This window comes from Accipiter gentilis, chromosome W (genome assembly GCF_929443795.1).
Source record: "Accipiter gentilis chromosome W, bAccGen1.1, whole genome shotgun sequence".
In the NCBI taxonomy this organism is placed as follows: domain Eukaryota; kingdom Metazoa; phylum Chordata; class Aves; order Accipitriformes; family Accipitridae; genus Astur; species Astur gentilis.
The window spans coordinates 11581228-11606044 of NC_064918.1; the positions used below are offsets into that span (position 1 = coordinate 11581228).

The 24817-nt window shown below is 45.8% G+C and overlaps 2 protein-coding genes across 5 annotated transcripts in view; one reads left to right on the forward strand and one right to left on the reverse strand.

Moving 5' to 3' along the window:
- The window catches only part of LOC126035313 (uncharacterized), a 289711-nt gene that overhangs the window by 89113 nt on the left and 175781 nt on the right, over positions 1–24817 (reverse strand). The window lies entirely within an intron of this gene.
- LOC126035293 (NAD kinase 2, mitochondrial-like) overlaps positions 11403–24817 on the forward strand; it is a 74108-nt gene continuing 60693 nt past the window's right edge. For 3 of the 4 annotated variants that reach the window (XM_049793725.1, XM_049793726.1, XM_049793727.1), the window contains exon 1: positions 11403–11853. In XM_049793725.1, coding sequence (XP_049649682.1) covers positions 11491–11853 — 363 coding nt within the window. In that variant the 5' untranslated portion in view covers positions 11403–11490. The remainder of the gene's footprint in view (positions 11854–24817) is intronic. The other variant, XM_049793728.1, reaches the window with a different exon arrangement.

A 24817-nucleotide genomic window follows, 5' to 3' on the forward strand; every position in this document is an offset into this window, starting at 1 on the left:
CGCCGCGCGTGCCATCTGCCTCCAGGTGGATTGAAATACTTGCAACTGTACGGGCTGAAACAGCACTTGCGCAAGGTGCATAATGTCATATGGACACAGCAGATCTGTGCTGATTATACGAATAAGCTGCATTACCTCAGGAGAATTGATTCCAAATTTTTGTACTTTATTCTGCAAATCCTGCACTACTCTCCAGCCGATTGGATTGTGCTCATCGTGCCGGTTTGTGCCTGCAGCAGCTTTGAAAACAGGAAATGTAACAGGAGCCTCTGCTGTGTTATCTAGAGGCTTTAGAAATGCAGGTGTTAGAGAGCACGGGCTGAGGCGTTCTACTAGATCCCAGTTGCCGGAGTCGGCAGCATATCTTCTAACTCCCTCCCAAAATTGATCAGGGGATCTCGGGACTACAGTTATTGTGGATGGAGGGAGATTCCATGGCAGGGGTTCTTCCGGTATGGTTTTATCTGCGAGCTGCAGAGATCGCATAGCGTCAATTAGAGCTATATCTGCCTCAGCTTCATTTTTGGTCTCATTTTCCGTGCGGCCCTCACATTCGGTTTGAGTCTCACCATCCTTTCGGCCCTCAATTTCATTATGGCCCGCACTTTCCGGCTCGGTGTTAGTTACCACATTTTTCTCCTCAGGGGGGGCTGATGGAGTCACCCCTTCTGCCGCCGCACCAGTAGGTGAGGAGGGCCCCTCATCGCCCGGTAAAGTAATTAATGGCGGAGGAGGAGGAGGTGAATAAGGGTATGATCTGGTTTTGCTCATGAGGGGTTTTCTGCCCGCAACTGCTGATATTGCAGCATCGGCCGCAGCTGTTACTTGAGCAGAAACTTTTTCATTGATAACATTTTCTGATTTCTCATCTTTCTTTTGCTGATCTTTCGCATCACATTCTGCTTTCCATTCCTTCAGGGTCTCACGTAATAGACGCCATACGATTGCCAACTTACAGAGCTCTTTCTGTCCTTTAGAGATCTCATCAAACATTTTCCAGCCCACTGCTTGCCATGCATCCACACTGAATGCAGTAACTGTTGTGGCTGTAAAGCCTTGCATCTTACACCGTATTAAAATCCTTTCCAGGCTTTGTTCTGGGGTTTTAACCCCTTTTCTTTTTAATAGGGCTTTCCAGGTAGACAAAATCGTCTCCTTTTCTTTTGTTAATTGCTGCCCCATTCTAACAGTTTAGTCCCCGGTGGCTCACCTTTTTAGGTGTCTAGGCTCAGGTCCGGACCAGGCAGATTCCACTGCTCTCAGCTTTGCCGGGCTCTGTCTCCACAACTTTTCTCGCTGCCGGCATACTCCTTTGCAGCTCTCGTCGCCGCTGGTATACTTCTCGCTAGTGCTGGATTTATGGCCATTAGATGATCCGTTCGCTCAGGTGCATCGGGGTCACCATTTGTCATGGTAGAGACGGACACGACAAGTAATAGATCACGCAAAATGGCTACTTTATTGTTCTAACACACCTTTTTATCCCCTTCTTCAGAGTATGTGTTAGTATATGATTGGCTTAGTAACTAACAATTCATGATTGGTGAGTTTGTCAGGACGGTTCTTCTTATCACTATCTTGTTTTCGTACTGGTCTTCTCGGATCTTTCCAGACTTCTCAAGGATATACTACAAGCTGCTCAAGGTTGCGCTGTTCTCGAACTGTCAGGAATTCCGAAGACTCGTTGCATCCCCCGACAATTATTTATTCCCAACAGTGTTCGAACCCAATAAATTGTCCCCAGTAATTTTTGCACATCATTCAATGTTTCAATCTTGTCTGTAATTTCCAGTTTTTGTGGAACTATAGTTTTTTCTAAAATCTTCCAGCCTAAATATTTCCATGGTTGCATTTTTTGTACTTTTTCTGGTGCTATTTTTAAACCAAAATCAGACAGTTGTGTAGTCAATTCTTCGAGCTTTTCGGATAACTCTCTTTTCCCTGCTATCAAGATATCATCCATATATTGATAAATAATCAAGTCTGAATTTTGTTGTGTAAACCCTTTTAGAGCTTGGGATACATAGGTTTGGCATATGGTTGGAGAATTTTTCATTCCTTGTGTGTAGGGATTGGCGCTCGGAAGATCTCGCGATGTACGGAAAGAGAAGGGTTAAAGGAGGCGGGATGACCGACAGACAGTATGTAAGGGCGTGACGCAGTTGAATAAACGCCATTTGCAGCATCCTCATATTGGTGTCAGTGCTCTGTGGCCCAGGGTATGGTGGACCCTGTGCCGAGTCCCACGGGGTGATCAGACGAATGTCTACAAGTGGTGACCCTGACGTGATTGGACATCGGCGGATTACGCGGGGCGTAATCGAAGGCCTGGCCAGGCATGGAAGGAGTCCTGAAGGTGTTGGACTCGTGCTCTAGAGAGGTAAAAATCCCTATGGGACAAAAAGAAGCGAAAGCTTGCCTAGAGCGGCTCCTGAAAGAGGAAGCGATAGAGCGCCCGGGGGACATATTGTCTCCTGAGTGCTGGCCGAAATGCACCGCGGCTTTAGCGGAACGGGCTATGGCGACGCAGCATGGTCCGGAGTTAAAGACGTGGGGGCGGATTAGGGCGATTTTCAGGAAAGTGCGGGAGGAGGGCTTAACATGGAAGGAAGCAAAGAGATTGATGCACGCGCAGGCGGATCGGGGCGTGCAGGCGGATGGGGAGGCGCGGACAGAAGGGCTGACGGAGGTAGCGGAGCAGACGCCTCTGGTGCTCCCAGTGCAGCCGTCGGCACCGGCCGAACCACCGGGATACCCTTGGGAGGAGTTTGAACGGGAGCGTGAACGGGCGAGAGAGGAGGAGCGGGAGAAAGAGCGACAGTTAATTCAGGAGGCAGAGGAACCCGTGGCTGAGCAAAGGAGACGGGAGAAGGAGAGGCAGAGACTAGAGGAGGCGGAGAGGGCTGTGATGAAGGGATCAGAAAAGGAGCAGGTAGAGGAGGGAGCGGTTCCCCTGTATGATCCGGAGGATTGGGTGCCAGGACGTGTTTTGCGAACCGCGCCACAAGCTCACCCTAAGATGGCGCCGACATCCGCTTTCTCCCCGGATGTCTCTCCGGAGGTCGGGAGAGGCGGAGCACGGCCAAAGGAAGGAGGAAGGAAAGTCAGGACACCCCCTCTTACGCGCGTAGCGGAAGAGGAAGAGAGTGGGCCGGACTCAATCGAGGGGTCGGCTCAACGGTTAGAGGAGGCGTGGCAACTGGTGGGCGGAAACCGCTGTCGTCCGCCGCACGCAGCGGTAAAACAAAAGGCTATCTCCGGCTGTAAGGCGCAGTCGGCAGCAGCCAGTGAAAAGGCAACGCCTATGCCTTTAACACCTGCGCCCGACCCAGCTACAGATCCGCTGCAGATGCTGCAGCGAGTAGTAGAGGAGATGCAGGAGCAGGTGAAGCAACAGCGGGAGCTGCTACAAGCAGCTGGGGAACAGAAAGGAGTTCCCGATTCACCGAGGGTCACGTTGCCAGACTGGAAAATTGTAGCAAAGGAATGCGTTATGGACGGCATACGCTTTGAAGGACCCCCTTTAGTTTGCCCAGTCCGAGCTGGTCCAGGTGGTGTAGGGGTGGAGTGGTCTCCGTTAGATAGCAAGCTTTTGCAACAAGTGAAGAAGACCGTGGATGATTACGGCTTAGGACATCCCATGACAGGCTCTCTTTTAGATGTGGTTTTTTCAGGTTCACTGACTCCCTGGGATTCGCGACAGTTTTGCAGTATGATTTTGACTCACACCTTTTTCTTGATTTAGAAAGAAGCTTGGACAAACAGATTACAAGCAGCACTAGTTGAGACCCAACAAGAAAGACCCAGAAACAGGAAAGTGGGAAGGTGGGAGGCGCTTGGTGACACAGGGAAGAGGGTATGCTGCAGTACAATCATCAGAGCACCCAGACTCACGTGTGCGCTGGGTGCCGTCACGGTGGTTGAAACCAGACCTCAGTCAATAACGATTTGTTGTGAGTTATTTTGCAGGATGCCATTCAAAAGATCGTCTAAGTACCTGCACTGTGGTCGTTGTGACCCTTGGGTGCTTGTCAAGTATGACCGCTGTGGACAACAACTCTGGAGACGCACCAGCCGAACATCAAAATGGTGTGACCGATGTTTTGAACACCGCAGATCCACTTTACAGCAACCGCTGTGTGTACCCCATAAGCAGGGGACTATGATATGCTTTTAGACAAAGCCAATCAATTACAGGAGGCAGGTGACAGTGGCTTGACAATCTCCTCTCGTCGACCTGGCAATGGCTCCTGTCTTTGATTGACTGAAAAACGTTGACCCTATTTGGAATCCTTTTGGTGGTGGTTATTATGGTTTGTTGTGGGATACCAGCACTGACTGTTTGCGTGCGGAAACTCTTTATACAGAGTGCGGGTACCCACCAGTACACGAATTACCATGAGGTGGTGGGATCGATTATAGCTGTAACGCCAGTTTGTACCGTCGGTCATCCGCCATAGTGAGGGGGGACTTGTAGGGATTGGCGCTCGGAAGATCTCACGATGTACGGAAAGAGAAGGGTTAAAGGAGGCGGGATGACCGACAGACAGTATGTAAGGGCGTGACGCAGTTGAATAAACGCCATTTGCAGCATCCTCATATTGGTGTCAGTGCTCTGTGGCCCAGGGTATGGTGGACCCTGTGCCGAGTCCCACGGGGTGATCAGACGAATGTCTACACTTGTGGCAGAACTACCCAATGATAACATTCCATGGGTTCCTGTTTGTTTATGGTGGGGATAGAAAAGGCAAATTTTTCCACATCTTTTGGGTCTAAATATATTGTAAATAAATAATCTTTTAAATCAATAATCAAAATGTTCCATCCTTGTGGAATCATAGTAGGCGTGGGTAACCCTAATTGAAGGGCTCCCATACTTTCCATTACTTCATTTATTTTCCTTAAATCATGCAACAGTCTCCATTTCCCAGATTTTTTTGGAATGACAAAAACTGGTGTATTCCAAGGGCTCGTGGTATTCACCAAGTGCCCTTGTTCCAATTGCTCCTGTACTAACTGTTTCAAGATGGCGACCTTAGATTCAGTCAGCAGCCATTGATCTACCCAAACCAGTTCCTCTGTTTTCCATTTCAGTTTTAGGCATGGTCGCCCGTCAATGGCCGCGCCACAAAATTGTCTCCTGTACTAAGCACACATCCCATTTGACTTAATGCATCCCTGCCTATCAGGTTCATAGGGATATTGGTTACATAAGGTTTGATATAAGAAACTGAATTTTGACAAATCCATTGAATCATATATTTGCTTTGTCAGGTTTTAGATAATCCTCCCACACCGAACAGTTTCGAGTCCATCTCAGAAAGCTCCCGAGTGACAGGCCAGTCCTCCCACAATAGAACCGTTACATCTGCTCCAGTATCCACTAATGCTTGTAATTTTATTTTTTCTGGCCTGTTCTTTGCATTTTGTAACTCTATTGATATACTAGGTTTTGTTTTATTGATCTCCATTGACCACATAATTTGAGCTTCTAATCCCGTAGATCCAAACCCTGCATTGCCACGCTGTTGATTAACCTTACATGGTACATTTGCTTTAAAAGGGACTAGCTGTGCAATTCTGCTTCCTTCCTGTATCGATACTGGTGAAGATGGCATCCAAATCATAGCACAAATGCGACCTGTGTAGTCCGCATCAATCACCCCGGGAAGCACAAAAATTCCTTGTAATGTTATACTAGACCGTCCCAACAACAGGGCACTAAGCCCATTACCCAATGGTCCTTGTGCGTTTACTGGCACACGGTGTACCTGAGACTTCCATAGTAGAATGGTTTCTATTGTTGAGACATCCACTCTGGCACTTCCAGCTGTTTGGGCTGGCAATTCTGCCAGACATCCTTCTTGGCGCCATTCTGGGATCCTTTCAGAGCTGTTGGGGTCATCGCACCGCTCCTCGCACTCTTCTCGTAGTTTCCCGGCGATGGGGTACCTCGAGGTGGCAGAGCTACACCTCCATTTGTGAAACGATATCTACATTGGTTAGCATAATGTCTCCCTTTATGACAATGAGGGCATATATTAGGCCCAACTTCCACTTTGTTTCGCCCCTCTTCACACTGAAATTGCAAATGTCCCGGTTGTCCACATTTATAGCATTTCTTAACATTTTTTTTGTATCCATTCGCATGGCTACAGCAAAAGCATTGGCTATTAATGTAGTTTTATGCTCCAAAGACCCAACTTTGTTACAGGCCTCTATCATATGTACTAGTGTCACTCTTCCTGGCATCAATTGTAGTATTTTTTTATAATCTGCATTTGCATTTTCCACAGCCAGTTTTATTATCAATGCTTCTTTGGCATCAGCATTATCTATTTGCTTTTCAATAGCATCTCGCAGACGATCAATAAAGGACATATAAGTTTCCGTATTACCCTGCCTTATACTTGTAAATGATTGTTGTGGCTTTCCAGCTTCAGGCAAGTTTACCATTGCCTTCAGAGCTAAGGAAGCTGATTCTTGTAATGCTTCCACAGGTAGCCTTGCTTGCCTATTAACATCTGCAAAGTCACCAGTCCCCATCATTTGTGCAGCAGTGATCATATACCGCAGATCTCCTTCTGGGCGGTCCAAATTTCTTAGTGCCACTAAATCACATAATTCTGCCCATTTCACCTTCCATAATAGATGCTGAGTCAGGGCTAAAATCATTGTAGCCAATTGTGTACAGTCAAAGCCCATTAAAGTTTGACCGGAAAATATATTCTGCAATAATGCCTGACTAAACGGAGCAGACAGTCCATTAGCCATTACGTTTTTCTGTAACTGGAAAAGCCACAGGATTAAACCTTCAGTTAACATTTTATCATTTATGTTCTTTCATCACTTTTTTATAGCTTCTCCTGGGGATGCATCTGCCTCATAGGGAAGTGCAGAGGGGATAGGCCTCTGCTGGAGAGGCAGGTTACTTAAAGGTTGATCTTTGCCTCCATTAATGACATCTCCCTCGGTGTTTAATTCCTCATCACTGTTCAAATTATTTACCACATCGCCACACACACTTTTCTTTTTTTCCGGGGTATCTTCAATTGAATTTTTTGCAGCAGCTGTAAGTCTGTATTTGTAATACCACAATAAGGTCTAATCCACTGTAGGTCTCCGTTTAAACCCTTCTCCCTCTTTGGGCATTATTTCCTCTTTTTGTACGCACAGGTCAATCAATTCCTGCATTTTATCCTTGGGGGATTTCTCTTCCGCCTTACCCACTACTTTAGCAAAAGAGTCCATACTTTTTACAATCGCATTTGCTGCTTTTTCATATGCTTTTTTCCTCAATGGTTGCCTACATTTACCCCTGTCTCTTTTTCGTATTTCCTCCAGCAATTCTAACATTTTCTCTTTTTGCTCTAGTATTATAGTAGCCAAATCCTCGTTTGCATTATTTGAATCAGGGTATATGCTAGGTATAATTTGTTCATGTTGAACGGTGGTATCTGGGGGCTGTTTTCTCGTAGGTGGATTTTTACTCGCTTCCTGATTCTGTAGGGTTTCCTTTAATCATACGGTTAGGGAGGCTTGGGAACTGTCAGATGGCTGATTAACATCAGCAGTCCCAGGGAGTGGAGCAGAAGTCAAGGGCACAGGAGCAGCCGGAGAAGCTCCAAAAAGTGTCTCTCGCTGAATTATGTTTTTCTCCCTGCTTTTCCCCTTCGCTCGCGGTTGGAGAGAGAGCAGCAAAAGCAGCCGCAGCCGCTTTACAGTCTGCTTTCATTTCTTGCAGAGTTTCTTAATCAATTTCCATAAAGTTGCAAGACCTTTAACTTCTTTAGACCCGTCACTAATTTCATCCCATAGGGAGGTTCCGATAGCTTTCCAGGTACTAAGCTCAAAAGCTGTACCCACACTCATTAAAAGGTTTCTGTCCTTGCTCCATTGTAGAAGCCGCTTTAAACAAGCTTCATCATATTTTTCCTCTCTCTGAGAGTATATGTTGGAGGAGCTTAACTATTGCTTCTTCTTCTTTGGAAAGCGTAGACCCCATCTCCTCCCCCGACTGCTCACCTCCTTTATGGGCGAGTCCTTTTTAATATCTGTCTCTATTTTTTCAACCAGCCTCATAAATGTCTTTATGGCTGCCTTTTCCTTCACAGATGCTGCGATACCCATGCCGCCTTTTATCATGTAAGCTTACGATTCCTGCCTCTCTCGAGCAGCCCGGCGCTTTCTTTTAAGCCCACCGGCATCCGTGGCAATCTCCACCGCCTTTTCAGTCGTTAGCGTTCCCCTCTTGTTCCTTAACAGATCACGTCAGGGTCGCCATATGTTGCGAAATTCCATGCGGGGACGGACGACAGGACACCAATATGATGATCAAAGTCACCAGTTTATTGAGCCTAGCGGATCATTCTTATACAATTCTCTAAGTTGCTTAGAAGCTTTGATTGGCTGCTGCATGCAAGCATATAGTCTCCATGCGCACAAGCATAAAATATTATTGGTTATATCGACACTGTACACGCATATAAACATAAGATATAATTGGTTATACTAACTCTGTACATGCGCATAAACATAGGACATAATTGGCTATATTAACTAGAGCATGCGAAACGTGTCTCAGTCTAATTGGTCAAGATAAACTGCCGAATTGAGGTTCTTTGTGCCAAGTTCCCTTTATCGTGGATTGCGCACCTGTGTTCTTCTAATTGGCATCTTTCTTTTTTTTGTCTTCTTGTTTATTCTGTTCAAGGCCTTCTGAAGGCGTCTGGAATGCTCTTGTGACCGTTAGGTAAATATGTGTCCACACACTTAGATCAAGCAAGAAAGAACTGTGATAATACTGAGCAAAGCGCAATAGTGATGGAACCAGAACTGACTCCAGCATGCAACAATCCAACAGTGCACACCATCCTCCTGCTGTGTCAAATGTCACCTGCTCGTCACACCGCACTGAAGCCCAATTCGGCTCTACTGACTGAGAGGACTTTGCCCAGACAGACTGGTATGACAGATGGAGCCCAGAGTCGGAAACTAAATGAACTCAACAAATGTTTTATGAACATAAGCCATGAACTAAAGGAATGATATCTCTGTGTGTGTGTGTATATATATATATATATATCATTGTTCATATGTCTCAAAGGGATGGAAAGGTGATGATGATTGATCAGGATGTAACTAACGTAACTAAAGGTATGGGAACTGAGCATGACATCAATGGTATAGAATAAGGGGTGGATACTGTCCTGGTTTCAGTTGGGATAGAGTTCACTGTCTTCCTAGTAGCTGGTACAGTGCTATGTTTTGAGTTCAGTATGGGAAGAATGTTGATAACACTGATGTTTTCAGTTGTTGCTAAGTAGTGTTTAGACTAAAGTCAAGGATTTTTCAGCTTCTCAAGCCCAGCCAGCGAGAAAGCTGGAGGGGCACAAGAAGTTGGCACAGGACACAGCCAGGGCACCTGACCCAAACTGGCCAACGGGGTATTCCATACCATGTGACGTCCCATCTAGTATAGGAACTGGGAAGTGGGGGGAGGGAATCGCTGCTCGGGGGACTAGCTGGGTGTCGGTCGGCGGGTGGTGAGCAATTGCACTGCGCATCATTTGTACATTCCAATCCTTTTATTACTACTGTTGTGATTTTATTAGTGTTATCATTATTAGTTTCTTCTTTTCTGTTCTATTAAACCGTTCTTATCTCAACCCACGAGTTTTACTTCTTTTTCCCGATTTTCTCCCCCATCCCACTGGATGGGGGGGAGTGAGTGAGCGGCTGCGTGGTGCTTAGTTGCTGGCTTGGGTTAAACCACAACAAATATAAATAAGTAATGTCTGAAGCACAGAATCCTAGAGGAGCAGCTCAACGGTCAAATAAGTTATAAAAGAGATACCATTCAGAACAGAGCTGTAAATTTTCAAAACCTCTCATATCCCTTTTGGTCTCCAGGATCTTGTATTATCTACTGCTTTGTACAATCCAAAAGTTAATGGTTATACTGAATGAGGCATTTTCTCTTTAGCAAGGGAATTAGTTATGTTTAATTACTTTCCTGGTAATCTGGTTTGTGGTCTTTTCCTTCAAGGCTAAGTTAATCAGTAGATAAAAATATCCTCCTGCCTGTCAGTAAAGACTGGATGGAGCTTTTGTACTGTTATACAAGAGTAAGGAAGGGCTGAATGGCTTTAGCTAGTCTGATTTCCTAAGACTCTCGTATTTAGCAAAGCACCGCAGAAGAGTGCTGCACTGACAGGTAAAAAGCTGCTGCTTCAATCTTTCCCCACAGGGAGAAGCTGTAACTTCCCCCAGGGAAAGAATAGGCACAAGGTGAGTAATTAGAAAAAACGTGCATAAATGAAGCATTCAGTGTAGAAGTACTGTGTGTGAAAGATAACACCTGAAAAGGCAGTTATTAATACTGATATTAAAAAAACCCAAACAACCAACAGTATTTCCAGAGAGCTTGCTTACAATATTAAAAAGTAGCTTAGGATCTATTATTTCATTTTTTCCCCTGGACTTGCAAAATGCAGACTTGTCCTGCTCACATGCATTCACAGCGCTGCTGCACAGGTCTTTTCCCAAGCCTGTTGCTTTCACTGTGTTGCCTTTTGCTTTGCTTCCTCAGACATTGTAATAAACGTAATAAAGACCAGAATAGTCATGAATAAGAGGTGGACTTTTCAAACTACATGTTTCTCATCAGATCCTCACATGATGCAGTATTTAGTCCTTTTTAAATAAAGGACCTGGTGTGTTTTTCTAACTTTCTAAATCCTTCTCCTCAGACAGACGTTTAACATTGAAGCAAGCCAGCTTCCCAGCAAGGCACCTCACTGTGGTCCACCTCAGGATTTCCAGAGTCTGCTTAATACCACGTCCTGTCTCCATGAGTTAAAACAGAGGATGCAACTAGCTTTATTTTACAAACTGTTAGCACAGAAAAGAGCTCCACGGAAGACCATGAGGAAGGGATACAGGAGGTGTCCCTTTGAGGCAGGGGAGCCGAAGCAGCCCAGCTAAGAGGACCCAGCCCCTCACAACGGCCGTAAGCGCCAGGTGCGCACAATCCACCCGCCAAGCCCACGAGGAGGTAGAGCCGGGGGCATAGAAAGATGGCAGGGGGAAGATACTGTGCGCCAGTTGCACGCGCAGTCCGTGTTCTCAAAGCACTAGAAGGCAAGCACTCGCTCCACACTCTCCCCTCCTTCCCTTCCTCGGGCCGGCTCGGTTGGTCGGGAAGGACGCATGCACACGCTGCACCAGGCCCAGCTCGGAAGCAATCCCTACCACTCCCGCGAAGGGTGGATGTGTTGCGGCGCTCTTCAGCATCGGTGGAGGCGGCGCCTGCGCGCGGGGAGGAGCGGGGTGTTGCGGCTCTCTTCTGCATTGGTAGGGGTGGAGCTTGCGCGCGGGGAGCGGAGGAGAGAGGTGTTGCGGCGCGACCGCGCTATGTGTGCTGAGTGGGGGTAGCTGTTGCGCGTGCTGGCTGCAGGCTCCTGCCCTGGGGGAGAGCGAGCTCGTGTGATGTCCTCTTTCCAGGGCTTTTTCTACGGCTACTTCTGCTTTGTCAGCCGGGCGGTAACCCACTGTTCCCCGCTGCTCTGCCAGCGGGCGGTGGGGGCTTCCTCTGCCCTGCCAGGGCTGCCGCTGCTCGGTGGCGCTCGCCGGCGTCTCCTCGCCTCCCGCGGCCTGAGCCCCGCCGCCCGCTGTGCGGTGGTGGGGCCTGGGCCGTGCGTGCCGCGGCGATGGGGCTGTGGTAGGCTCGAGGCGGCGGGCGGCGGATTCTGGCCGGCGCGGGTAGCGGTGGTGGTGAAGACGACGCGGTACGAGTTCGAGCAGCAGCGGTACCGCTACGCCGGGCTCTCCGAGGAGGACCTTAAGCAGCTGGTGAGCGGTGGGAGGGGACGGCGGTCCCAGCCTCCCTGGGCGCTACCGCCGGGGTCGCTGTGGGGACGTGTCCGGGCGCGGGGAGGTTTGAGGAGTTACGAAGGTGATGCCCAGGCCTTGGAGGGGCCTGCTGGGCCGTGCGCGCGGGGAAGGGGTGTCTGGAGTAGGCCCGAGGTTTCCCCTTGTTTTGGTGCGCGGGGCGGCGCCGTGGGCCGAGGGTGCGGCTGCTCTCCCCACGCTCGGCCGTTGCCGGGAGGTTGTGTCTATCTCGCTGCCTCCCGAGGCCCTTAAGCCCGTCTCTGTGAGGTGGTGAGCGGCGCTGCTCGCTGCGGTAGGCTAGGGAGAGGGGTTATGAGCTTAACCTCCCTTTATTCATCTACTGCAAATTGCTGAGGTATCTGTGTAGTAAGCGTGTTTGGGTTTTATTCCCGGAGTAATTCCAGCAGTGTTCAGCAAGCTACAATTTTTTTTCATAATGTGTAATATAAAGACTATATTTACTGAAGTGCATGCTGAGGAAAACACTCCCCTCTGAGGCTTAGAGAGGACTTGTTCTCGTTTCTTCCTGCTCCTTTGCTCTGTATCCTTGTCTTGCTTCCTCACTTCATCCTTCATGTTTTGTTTTTTTTTCAAACTCCTCTAGCTAAACAGCTGAATCTCTCACTCGCATCTGTCTGTCTTGCCTTTTTATCTGGTCTTTAAGAAACATTCAGTACAAAACCAGCGGCTATTACGTTAATAAAGGTATACTAAGGAAAGCAGGTATCTTTAAGAGTTGATATGTGCACCCAGTGTCTTGTGTCTTCATCTCCACCAAGCTCAGTGACCCTGTCCTGGCTTACGTGTACCCTGTGACTGTCTCCTTTCAGTGCTCTGTGTCATCTGCCACTGGTGGGCTAAAGGATGGTACCTGCTGGAGTTATTTTGGTTGTCAGCAGTCTGTGCAGACCAGGTCATGAGCTCATACTACTGTCTTAATTCTGAATAAGGCCATTAATTTGGATCTGTCTAGTCTTTGGTCTCCTACAATGGGAAATGTTAGACCTCTGTTCATTTACTGCATTTGGAGTAAACTTTCAAATGCACTTATGTAGCAGGGACAAAGGATATAGTGGTTGTGGTGGGTTGACCCTGGCTAGATGCAAGGTACTCACTAAAGCTGCTCTATCACTCCCCCTCCTCAACTGGACAGGTGTTGTGGTTTAACCTCAGCCAGCAACTAAGCACCATGAAGCCACTCACTCACTTCCACCCCCCCACCCAGTGGGATGGGGGAGAAAATCGGGGGGAAAAAAACCCACACCAAAACTCATGGGTTGAGACAAGAACAGTTTAATAGAACAGAAAAGAAGAAACTAAAAATGATAATAGCAATAATAAAATGACAATAATAATAAAAGAATTGGAATATACAAAACAAGTGATGCACAATGCAATTGCTCATCACTTGCTGACCGATGACCAGTTAGTTCCTGAGCGGCGATTCCCCCCTGCCCAGGCCAACTCCCCTTAACTTATATACTAGGCATAACATCACATGGTACAGAATACCCCTTTGGCCAGTTTAGGTCAACTGTCCTGGCTGTGTCCCATCCCAACTTCTTGTGCCCTTCCAGCTGCCTTGCTGGCTGGCCATGAGAAGCTGAAAAATCCTTGACTTGGTCTAAATACTACTTAGCAACAACTGAAACCATTGGTGTGTTATCAACATTCTTCTCATACTGAATCCAAAACATAGCACTATACCAGCTACTAGAAAGAAAATTAACCCTATCCCAGCTGAAACTGGGACAACAGGGGAGAGAAAATATAATGAAAGGCTCATGGGTCGCGATAAGGACAGGGAGAGATCATTCACCAATTACTGTCATGGGCAAAACAGACTTGACTTGGGGAAAATTAATTTATTACCAATCAAATCAGAGTAGGGTAATGAGAAATAAAACCAATTCTTAAATCGCCTTCCCCCCACCCCTCCCTTCTTTCCAGGCATGACTTCACTCCTGAATTCTCTACCTCCTCCCCCTGAGCAGCACAGGGGGATGGGGAATGTAGGTTGCAGTCAGTTCATCGCATGTTATTTTCTGCTGCTCCTTCCTCCTTAGGGGGAGGACTCCTCATGCTCTTCCCCTGCTCCAGCATGGGGTCCCTCCCATGGGAGACAGTTCTCCATGAACTTCTCCAACATGAGTTCTTCCAACGGACTACAGTTCTTCATGAACTGCTCCAGCATGGGTCCCTTCCACCAGGTGCAGTCCTTCAGGAACAGACTGCTCCAGCGTGGGTCCCCCATGGGGTCACAAGTCCTGCCAGCAAACCTGCTCCAGCATGGGCTCCTCTCTCCACAGGTCCTGCTAGAAGCCTGCTCCAGTGTGGGCTTCCTATGGGGGTGCTCTGGCATGGGATCCTCCACAGGCTGCAGGTGGATATCTGCTCCACCGTGGACCTCCATGGGCTGCAGGGGGACAGCCTGCCTTACCATGGTCTTCACCATGAGCTGCAGGGCAGTCTCTGCTCTAGTGCCTGGAGCACCTCCTCCCCCTCCTTCTTCACTGACCTTGGTGTCTGCATAGTTGTTTCACATATTCTCATTCCTCTCTTACTGCTGCTCCTGTTGTGCAGTCCCCCGTCCCCCCCCCAGCTTCTTAAGTAAGTTATCACAGAGGCACTACCGCTGTTGCTGATTGGCTTGGCCAGCTGCGGGGTCTGTCTTGGAGCAAGTTGGCATTGGCTCTATTGGACATAGGGGAAGCTTCTAGCAGCTTCTCACAGAAGCCACCCCTGTAGTCCTTGCTATCAAAACCTTGCCACACAAACCCAATACATTTGTATAGCCTTCCTTTGTAAAGAACTAGGATAAAAAGTACAGTATCTAAAGTAAGTTAGTTCTTCTGTTTTTCTAACTTTTTCCTGTATACTTCAGTTGGTCATCCATCTCATATGGAATTCCTGTCCAAACATTTTTACATGTTTTGTAAAGCTCTCTAATCAAATTTCATATGATGCCAAGTTTAATGTGGAAACTTCACCTTGTGTTCTTACTCTTACCTACAATGTAGGTTCCTGTTGCCAAGATGTTCCTGTACTTCCTTTCATATGGTAGTTATGGAAAAGCAATGTCTCTTTCAGCTCATCTGTAAGACTGCTGTTCTGTCTCTGTTTAAGCTTCTATTGAGGAAGCATTTCTTGGTGTTAAGTATAGAGAGTCAGGTTGTCCTCAGTGCACAGCTAAAACCAAGAAAAACAAAATGGCCTGTTTGTTCACCTTTCCTTAACTGCTTGTGTACAGGCAAGACTGGAATAGTGAATCAGTTAGTGAGTGTTGAACACCCCTAAAGGTGCTCTCAATTGGATGTAGTGATAGCTGCAGTTTCTCTTCTCACATGAATGAATGTTTTGCAGGATTGGTAACTTGTATCAGTCTGAAGATGTGTTTAAAAAAACCAAAACCACCACCTGTAAATGCACAGTGTCTGATTGTAGTAGTTGCAGAAGCACCTTAGAGTTTATCCTTTTGGAGAAACTTGCAGGTATAAGAAGTTAATTCTCCATATTTCTTTTTTATTCTAGAAAACTGGTGCTTTTTTAAATCTAGCTTTCCTTTCAAAATACCTCTACGTGAGGAGTTGCAGCAATAAAACTCATAGGCTTTGTCTACCTGGCAACGCTAACTTGCCTAACTGTGTTTAGCAATATTGTTAGGTTCTTGCTGTGTGGGTGGGAAAACAGATTTGTGCAATAACACACTGAAAAGCTCTTCTGAAATTATATATTTGAAATAGGAAATAAGAGAGTCAACGCAGTAAGGAGAATTTCTGTTTCTCACATTTTTTTTAGCTGACCTGTAAAAAATTTCTGTATTTGCATTTTGCTATGACTCTGGTCTCAATTTTTTTTCCCTCAAACTCTGAGCTAACAGCATTCTCAGTAAATATGTTAGATGAAGGTTCAGGAGACTCTTACCCTCTCTACTGTAGACAGAGATCACTTCTTTAGCAGAGTGCTGCAAAGCATCCTTCCCTCTCTGTGCCATATCCTTTGCGGGCAGCTTGGGATCATGATGTTTTTTGCTTCCTGAGATTAGTGGCACTCTGTGTTCCCTGTGTCCTTGCTTCTCCTGGGGAGACTTAAGAAGCTGGTCCCAAGACTACTGGTCTCTGAGGAACAGACCAGACACTGTCCTTGGATGTGCAGCGAGTCCCTACTGCTGCTACCCAGGGTGATGCTCAATTTATTCTGAAGGTCATGATTTGAAGCAGTCATGAATCTGGTGTGGGAGCTCAGTCATGCAGAACAGCCATACAGAGAGCAGGGTAGGAATTGAGGCTCGTGTGAAAGACTGCTATTGGGGTAGCAGCAAAGAGTGAAAGCAGAAGTGTATAGGAAAAGCTTAGCTCACCTGATGATGTTATATTGCACGGGCTCAAGCTCAGGTGACCCTAGATCTGGCTTGTGGAGTGGCAGTGTTGTGGCATGAGGGAGCCCATACCAGCAGAGGGGCATGGTGCCTTTGTAATTTGTCACAGATCTTCAGATGTCCAGATGCTGGTTATCTTAAATACAAAAATTCAATTTCAGGGCAATATTGGAGGCTTAGATTTGGGAAGCTGTACCTGGGCTTGTTTGCCTACCAGTTGTGGGCAGAAGAGATGTTTGCAAGTTCTTGGAAGATAACTGACATCTCTACTTGAAAGCTTCAGATTTTAGTATAGCACAAATAATGATCATTGTAGGCTTAATCAGTTGTGCATGATCACTGAGACAGGAGAGCAGACCTGAACTTGGCTGTTGCAATCAGTGTGTTTATGTATTAAGTGACTTACTGCATTTTCTGTCTTAATGCACAAGCAACACTGCATGTGTGCCTTTGGGCCTCTAATTAAACAGGATTTGTTCCATATTTAAGGAGGCTGAAGATGAATCATTGGCATACACCAATATATATTAAAATATGATAGAAACCATATCATATATGATTGTCGCGTCCCAAAGTTGGAGCGACTCAGTTTCGTGGATTTCCTTTGTCAGAATTAAGGTGAAATGACACCAGGGGAGTTCAAACAACAACCAACATTTATTCAACCTAGCTAACTTTGTCCAAGTGCACATGAATTTGTTAATATGAACCTTGCAACATGTCACTAAGCCGCTATTTGAGAAGAGGAGGGAAGTACAGGAAAATGAAATGGAAAAAGGAACATGAAATGTATCAGGAGAGCCCTCCCGTTGAGTCACGAGGTTCAGAGCAGACCCCCTTGCTTTCTGGACTCCTTCTCAAAGAGGAGCTCAGGGGCGGCTAGGTCCACTCTTAGTCTCAGACTTGGTCAACGGTTTATGTTTCAAAGGATGAGGTGTAGAGACTGTGGAAAAGAGAGAAGGAAAAGAGGGAGAGAGTGAGAGAAAGAAAGAGAGGAGAGAGGGGTTTCACCAGTCCCGGGTCCAGCGTTGGTCCAGCCAGCGTAGAGATCCAGTTCCAGAGGGTGCGCACTGAGGATTCGTTCTCTCCTCTTTTATAGTGTGTTAGTTGATGATCTCAACATGCGCAGTTCCCACACCTGGGGTTCACTGGAATCGGTTAGTGAGCTTTGGGGGGAGGGGTGTTCATTGTGGAGTTGCCTCTCTTTTCCTGCTGGCATGACCACTTAAGATAGAAGCACAGTCCCAACTTCCATGGGGCCTTCTTCCTCCAGGAAGGCATAAATTGTGTTCCTTCTCCTGGTCACTTCAGATAAGGAATTGGGGCTTTGGAGAAGTGCGTTCCCACCCTCCCTGGGGCCCTCTCCTCTGTCCACATTGTCCTGTTCACAAAACTCCAGCATTTTTACAGAGGTCATTTTGTCCACCAAAGCTCTTTTAGCGGATGTTTGAGACATTGAATTTGTCAGACCGTCACAATGATATGCTATATAAATCATAGCATAATTCAAGAAGCAGAATATCTGAATATCAAAACTGGCTGTCTGACACTTTTAATAGAAAACAGAGGCCCGGAGCAGCTGTGGCCTAAATACTTCTGTGGCTTTTTATTTTTTTTGGACACACCAAGTGAGTTGTACTATACAAACACTATTAAAGGTTGCAAGGTCAGAATTCCTGAATTCTCTCTCTGTGCAAATAGAGATGGGCGAGGTGAATAAACAGTCTAGACAGTAGAAAAGCAGAACAGATGGGGGAGAGATGGAGAGCAAGGGCAAACACTCTTGAAAGAGTATTTAATAGATCTGTAAAAGATTAAATGTGTATTGGTTTTGTTTGGCAAGGTTTTGGTAGCGGGGGGGGGGGGGGGGTTACAGGGGTGGCTTCTGTAAGAAGCTGCTGGAAGCTTCCCCTGTGTTTGAGAGAGAGCGACCCCATACTAGCTGGCTCTAAGATGGACCCGCCGCTGGCCAAGGCCGAGCCAATCAGTGATAGTGGTAACGCCTCTGTGATAACATTTTTAAGAAGGAAAAAAAGGTTGGGACGGGGAGACACTGCCGCCGGAGTGAGGAGTGAGAACATGTAAGAGAAACAAGCCTGCGGACACCAAGGTCAGTGCAGAAGGAGGGGGAGGAGATGCTCCAGGCGCCGGAGCGAAGATTCCCCTGCAGCCCGTGGTGAAGACCCTGGTGAGGCAGGCTGTCCCCCTGCAGTCCAGGGAGGTCCACGGTGGAGCAGATATCCACCTGTAGCCCGTGGAGGACCCCACGCCGGAGCAGGTGGGTTCCCGAAGGAGGCTGTGACCCCGTGGGAACCCCGCGCTGGAGCAGGCTCCTGGCAGGACCTGCGGATCTGTGGAGAGAGGAGCCCACGGAGCAGGTTTTCTGGCAGGACTTGTGACCCTGTGGGGGACCCGCGCTGGAGCAGTGTGCTCCTGAAGGACTGCACACCGTGGAATGGACCCATGCTGGAGCAGTTCGTGAAGAACTGCAGCCCGTGGGAATGGCCCACGTTGGAGGAGTTCGTGGAGGACTGTCTCCCGTGGGTGGGACCCCACGCTGGAGCAGGGGAAGAGTGTGATCAGCCCTCGTCCTGAGGAGGTGAAGCGGCAGAAAATAACGTGTGATGACCATAAACCCCATCCCTGTCCCCCTGTGCCGCTGGGGGGGCTTGGTGGTGAAATCCGGGAGGGTAGTTGTGCCCGGGAAGAAGGGAGGGGTGGTGGGAAGGTGTTCTGAGATTTCATTTTACTTCTCATTACCTTGCTCTGGTTGATTTGTAATAAATTGAGTTAATTTTGCAAATTGAGTCTGTTTTGCCCGTGACGGTAATAGTGAATGATCTCTCCTGTCCTTATCTCGACCCGCGAGCCTTTTGTTATATTTTCTCTCCCCTATCCAGCTGAGGATGGGGGAGTGATAGAACGGCTTTGGTGGGCACCTGGTGTTGAGCCAGGGTCAACCCATCACACATCTCTACATACATGTTATGCTTGCTTGCTCCAGGTGGTTATTTTTAATATATCTTGTGGCAAATGCTCTTATACACTTACAAATGAGTCTTAAATCTGTTGATAACTGTATTTAAACACATCTGACTATCATAATTGGTATTCTAATTCTGAACTATTCTGAAAAGTGTGATTAAGTGCTCTGAATGCTGTTGTACAGGTTTTCAGAGTCTTTAGTTCAGAAGGGAGATTGGAGTCCTATAAAATGAGAGATTTCTAATATTGGGAAAGAAAAATGCCCCAAAATGACCCAGCACTTTTTAAAAAAGTGTTGCATCAATAAATTCCATGTATTGAGTTACACAGGGAACAATTTTGTTTGCCTTCATGAGATTTAAAGAGACTATTGGATTTCTAACACTTGCAGTTACCAGCTATAAGTTAAATAAAAATACTAGTCATTTTCCTAAGTCCCTACAAACAGTTTGCTTACCAGAAATGACAGCAATTTGAATTTCCTCTGACCTGGTTATTGGGATTGGCATCTAAATATGGCTGGTTACAAAAATGAATGATCCAGTCAACTAATACTGAAAGCTACCGTGTGTCCTGAAATAATTTCAAGGACACTTACAACTGCTTATTTCACTCTCGGAAAACCTATACAGAGCAAGCATTGCTGTTGTCCTTATATAAACTAAGAGAACTTAATGTCCCAATAATAGATAAAGCTAATAACTTCCTGAGTCCTATTTTTTTGTTTGATAGCACAATTGAGATGCAACTGCTAACTTCGCACTGTCAGAGGGTGTTTAGGGAAGGTCAACAAAATTAGCACTTCATATACAGTTTTAATTACCTTTGAAGATGTCTTGTCAAATGAAAAGTTATGTTCATTTTGGTCTTAATTGGAAGAAAATGATTCAGTGTCGACTACAGTTGATACTCTACTGTGACTATTTTATGTGCCTTTATTTGGAGTGGGGAGGGAAAGCAAGGAGTTGGAGGTTTGAAACAAGTTTTGGCTCTTTTGGACCACTGCAACAAATTGGCAGGGATGGTCATCTCAGAAATGTGAAGCTCATACAACTTTCTTGAAAACTGGTATCTGGGTAGAGAAAAGGTATCCTGTTAGCAGGGTATTGCCTTCTCTGAAACAGGCACAATGTGAACTCATCTTTAATATAGGGCACCAACAACATACTGAGCCAGGCTGGTCAGGAAGGAGTATCTCCCAACAGGTAGGAGATCTTCAGTTTGTTGTAAATGAATTTTGTCCCAAACAGAATTCCAAACAAAATTAACAATTTATTAAATGAATAAAGGCAAGCAAACAGCGCTGGGCACGCCAGGAGCTTCTGCTCTACCAAGACCCGTGCCGTGAAAAACAAGACAGCTTCTTTTATAGTCTAATGTTCGTTACATATTCATACTAGGCGTGTCCTTCTCCATCTCCTGGTTGTGTGGGTGCTTAGAAACTTATCTCTGACCAGGCTCCCCACTATTCGCGCCAGACGGCAGACACCCTGTGTAACAGCCGACACCTTGCACAGCACCAGCCGCGATCACCAGAACCCAAACAAGTCCACAACAGACACCTCCCCCCCAACAAATACAACAAATGGCCCATCAAGATCCCAAGCACTGCAATCCCTGAGGCCAAATACACATCCAAATGCCTCAGTTCTCTTCTAGGATAGTTAACAACAGAACCGGTTTTGGGTTGGCAAAAAGAGAATGAACTATGTACGTATCATCTGTCTCCTCCCGGCCTGCGGTTATACAAGGATCGACAAAATGGTTAAAGATTACATAGACAGTGAGGGTCACATTTTATTATGCGGCCCTAGCATTGTTTATATTAACACGAATCAGATGAACATATCTCACAAGTTGGAGCTTGTATGTTCTTGCACACAAAAACAAAACCCACAGAACTGCGTGTGGGGTGTGTGTGTAAGCAGCCCCCCCCCCCCCCCCCCCCCCCCCCCCCAATTTAGATGCTTACAGCACCAGCTGTTTTTAATCTGTGCATTAAAGTTTTCATGTTTCTTAAAATTCTCTCTTGGGTAATATACTATTTTACCTCAAACTTGATAAATGTTTTTTTAATTACAGAAAAACCTCTTTACCTTCTTCTACATTAAATGGTGAAAGATGTATTTTTTTGTATCACTTTTGAATTACCTTTCCTAACTGTTAGCCTTTTGGGTTTGTGAATTTCACACCACTGCCCCAAGGTACACTTTTGGAAACTAGCCAGGCATTTTGTTCTTAGATTTCTGTTTTAGAGGCTTGTACTTAAATCCAGATGCCTCTCATTAGAAGAGGTTACTTAAATATTTTCAAAACACTAGGATTTTTACAGATGCAAGGAAGGTAGCAGAAAGAAAAAGTTCAACTGAATTCTAATTTTTAAATGAAATCAGATAACTCAGCAGTCTTTTTTTCTTAAATTTAGAAGTCCTTGAGTTTTCTTAAATTAAAAAAAAAAAAGTTGAGCTATTCTAAAAAGTAGCAAGAATTGGGTTAAGTATTTATTCCTGTGTTCTTTTGTGGATCCAAATGGTACAGTGGTACATTTGAAGATAGTATCTTTAAATGGAAACTTATTTAATGAATGAAGTGGTACCGTGAAGCTTTTCATCATTCTTGTTATAGACGCTTGTGACAAATTGGAGGAGCCAATTTGTAGTGAATAAAAAAGGTCGAATTTATTAGCAAGCGATAAAAGAGCAAAACAGCGCTGGGCGGCCGGGCAGGCAGTGCTCTGCCACAAGCTCGCAACTTTCTGTTATAGTTACATTCCTTTTATACAGTTTATGCACCCCTCCCTTGTCAATCTTCACCTTGTCTTGTTTCTCTCTTTTTTTCCTTTGTTCGTGTAGGTTCATTATTGGGCGGATTCGGTCCATCTTCTCAAGGGGAAGTGTCTTTTTGATGTAGAATGTCTTTTGTTGTGGAGATATGTAGTGGTGGTAGAGTTAATCCCCTTATCTAGTAAATTATAGCTGTTGTCTTTCTCTTCCTTATCTAGTAAGTTATATTTGTTATTTTTTTTCCCTCGTGACTTTTACGCAACATTTAGGCAAGCCCTGCTTTTCTTGTTTGTTTTTTTTTTTTTTTTTACACAAAGCATTCGTTTAATCACAATGTGTGTCTTCCCCCTTCCCCATTAGTATGTAAGTAAATTATCATATTGTTGTTTTAACACCATTAGCCGAATTGATTCTATTCTGCTTTGAACAAGGGCTACAACTTTTATCTAAAATATACGGACCAAAGGTCAAGATTAGCAGTAAGACTTTTAGGGGTAATTGTGGAGAATGTCTCTACCCCCATGTGCGATTTCATGAACAAAGTTAACCCGTTCATTACAATCCCCCCTTTTCTATTTTATCCTGATTTTGTTCATTAAATCGATCCAATGCTTCTTTTGCCCGCTCGAGGATAGGAGTAATTCCTCCGTCCCCGATTTGTTCATATTGCTTTCGTAGTAGCATTAAGTGTGTAGTTTCCAAACGCCCTTTAACAATAGCGATCAACTTATTGAAAATGCATGGTCCAAAAGTCAAAAATAAGATCAATAAAATAAGAGGTCCTGTAATAGTTGATAATAGGGTGGTTAACCAGGGTAAATAATTAAACATAGACTCATACCAGCTCTGTTGTGCTTCCCAGGTTTTTTCCGTTTTTCTAACCCCTCCCGTAGCTTGGCCATTGTATCTCTAACTACTCCAGTATGGTCAACATATACACAACACTCCTCCCGTATGGCTGCACATAACCCCCCCTGCTGCATGAACATTAGATCCAAGCCCCGTCTGTTTTGTAATTCTACTTCTGATAAAGACCTGAGAGACTGTTCTAGGGCTGTCATGGCCTTTTCTATCCCAGCTAAATCCTCGTCGACTGCTACCCTTAAGGATTGAAATTTTTGATTTTGTTGTACAAGGGACGTTATTCCTGTACCAGCTCCAGCAACTCCGACTGCCATGAGGGTTGCCACGGTGAGGGCTGTAAAGGGCTCACGTTTTTGTATGTGATGGGCCTGAGTAGTTTGAAAATCATAAACAAAATGTTCAGGATGATAAATAAGCCTAGGTATCACAGCTACTTGTATACAATATTCAGTTGTCCAATTAAAAACCTTTAGGGATATACAAGGTGTCACCCCAGTTTGGGAACAAATCCACTTAGTATTATCTGCAGGAATTAACCACTCAGCTGTTATTTCTCCTGATTTGCGAGTTGTGTTACACAGGTGCCGTTTGTCTTTTGGGACATTTCCTATACACTTTCCTTTTCCTGATACTTGGGACATTGTTATCCCTTGCTTACGTCCAGATTCTTTATTCCACAAGCACTGAGCTGGATTTGTTCCGTCGGCCTTCTTAAATCTACTGTCCACCCCAATAGCTTCATAAAAGGGTGGTCGAATGTCATAACATAACCAACAATGCTCAGTTATATTAGGGTAGGTGGCATTCAATACTCGATAACTGGCTTGAAGCATATCCCACAATGGGCCGACTCCAGGTGCGAGAGTCAAGGGTTTGATTTTTGTTGATACGCCCGGGGTGTTATTTTCAGTGACGTTTATGTTAGGAAAGATTGTGACAATATGTACAATACTGTTACTATCTTCTTTCTCTGCTATGACCGGATTCGGTCCCACAACAGAGGGTTCATTGGGTACCGGCTCTTTTCTTATTAAAATTATTCCCCCTGTATCCGTGCCTGGTTCCCAAAACCTGATTCCCCAAGTTCTCCCTATAGTCCATCCTAGATCTTCAGGTTTCGAAATGTTAAGATAAATATGCCAACATGTGCCTCCCCGAACCGAACCTTGAGGCCCATAGGTGGGTTTTTGACATCCTGATGGTCCCCATCCCACAGTTAAAAATTGGTCTTCCCCCCCCCCCCCGGTGCCCATTCTGATGCTATTGTTTCACAGCCCCAATATGCACAGTAATATTCAGCTGGGTGATTGCAATATTCTTTTCCTGGATTGTTAGCTGGACACATATAAAAGGCTTTACACTGCACTGTATATTTTCGAGTACTCTCATCCATGGGGGCCCATCCATGGTATGACCTTACTAGGGAACTTAAGTGGGCCATAAAAGAGGGAGCACCTGGGGTAATTTCTGTTTTGTATGACAACTGAGTGTTCTAATTGTATTAGTGACCATTTGAAGGGTTGATGGCTGATATTGCCAGATACCATAGGCCCAACAAGCAAATACCATAGCAACATTATCCAAACACGGATTGCTGGTGGAGTTCCCCAAGGAATACCAATAGGTGTCAATGTCAATTCCCGATTATCTCTTTGCCAGGGCATACCCGGTCGGGTTCCCAGAGTCCATTCCTCCTCTCAAAGTGTCTGTTTCTTGCCATTACCCGCCAATGATCTCACGGTGTACTCACATTCCCTTTTCCGTACGCCTCTGCCTACTTCGCCTACTCCGGTGCCTGGAGCAGCGAGGTTTCTCATCTTCTCGGCAGCAGTCGTATTTCTTAAGGGCGCGTTTTCCACCTGCAAAGCCTTTATAGGATTTAGCTCCTTCTCAGGAACTGTGCAGAATCTTTTAT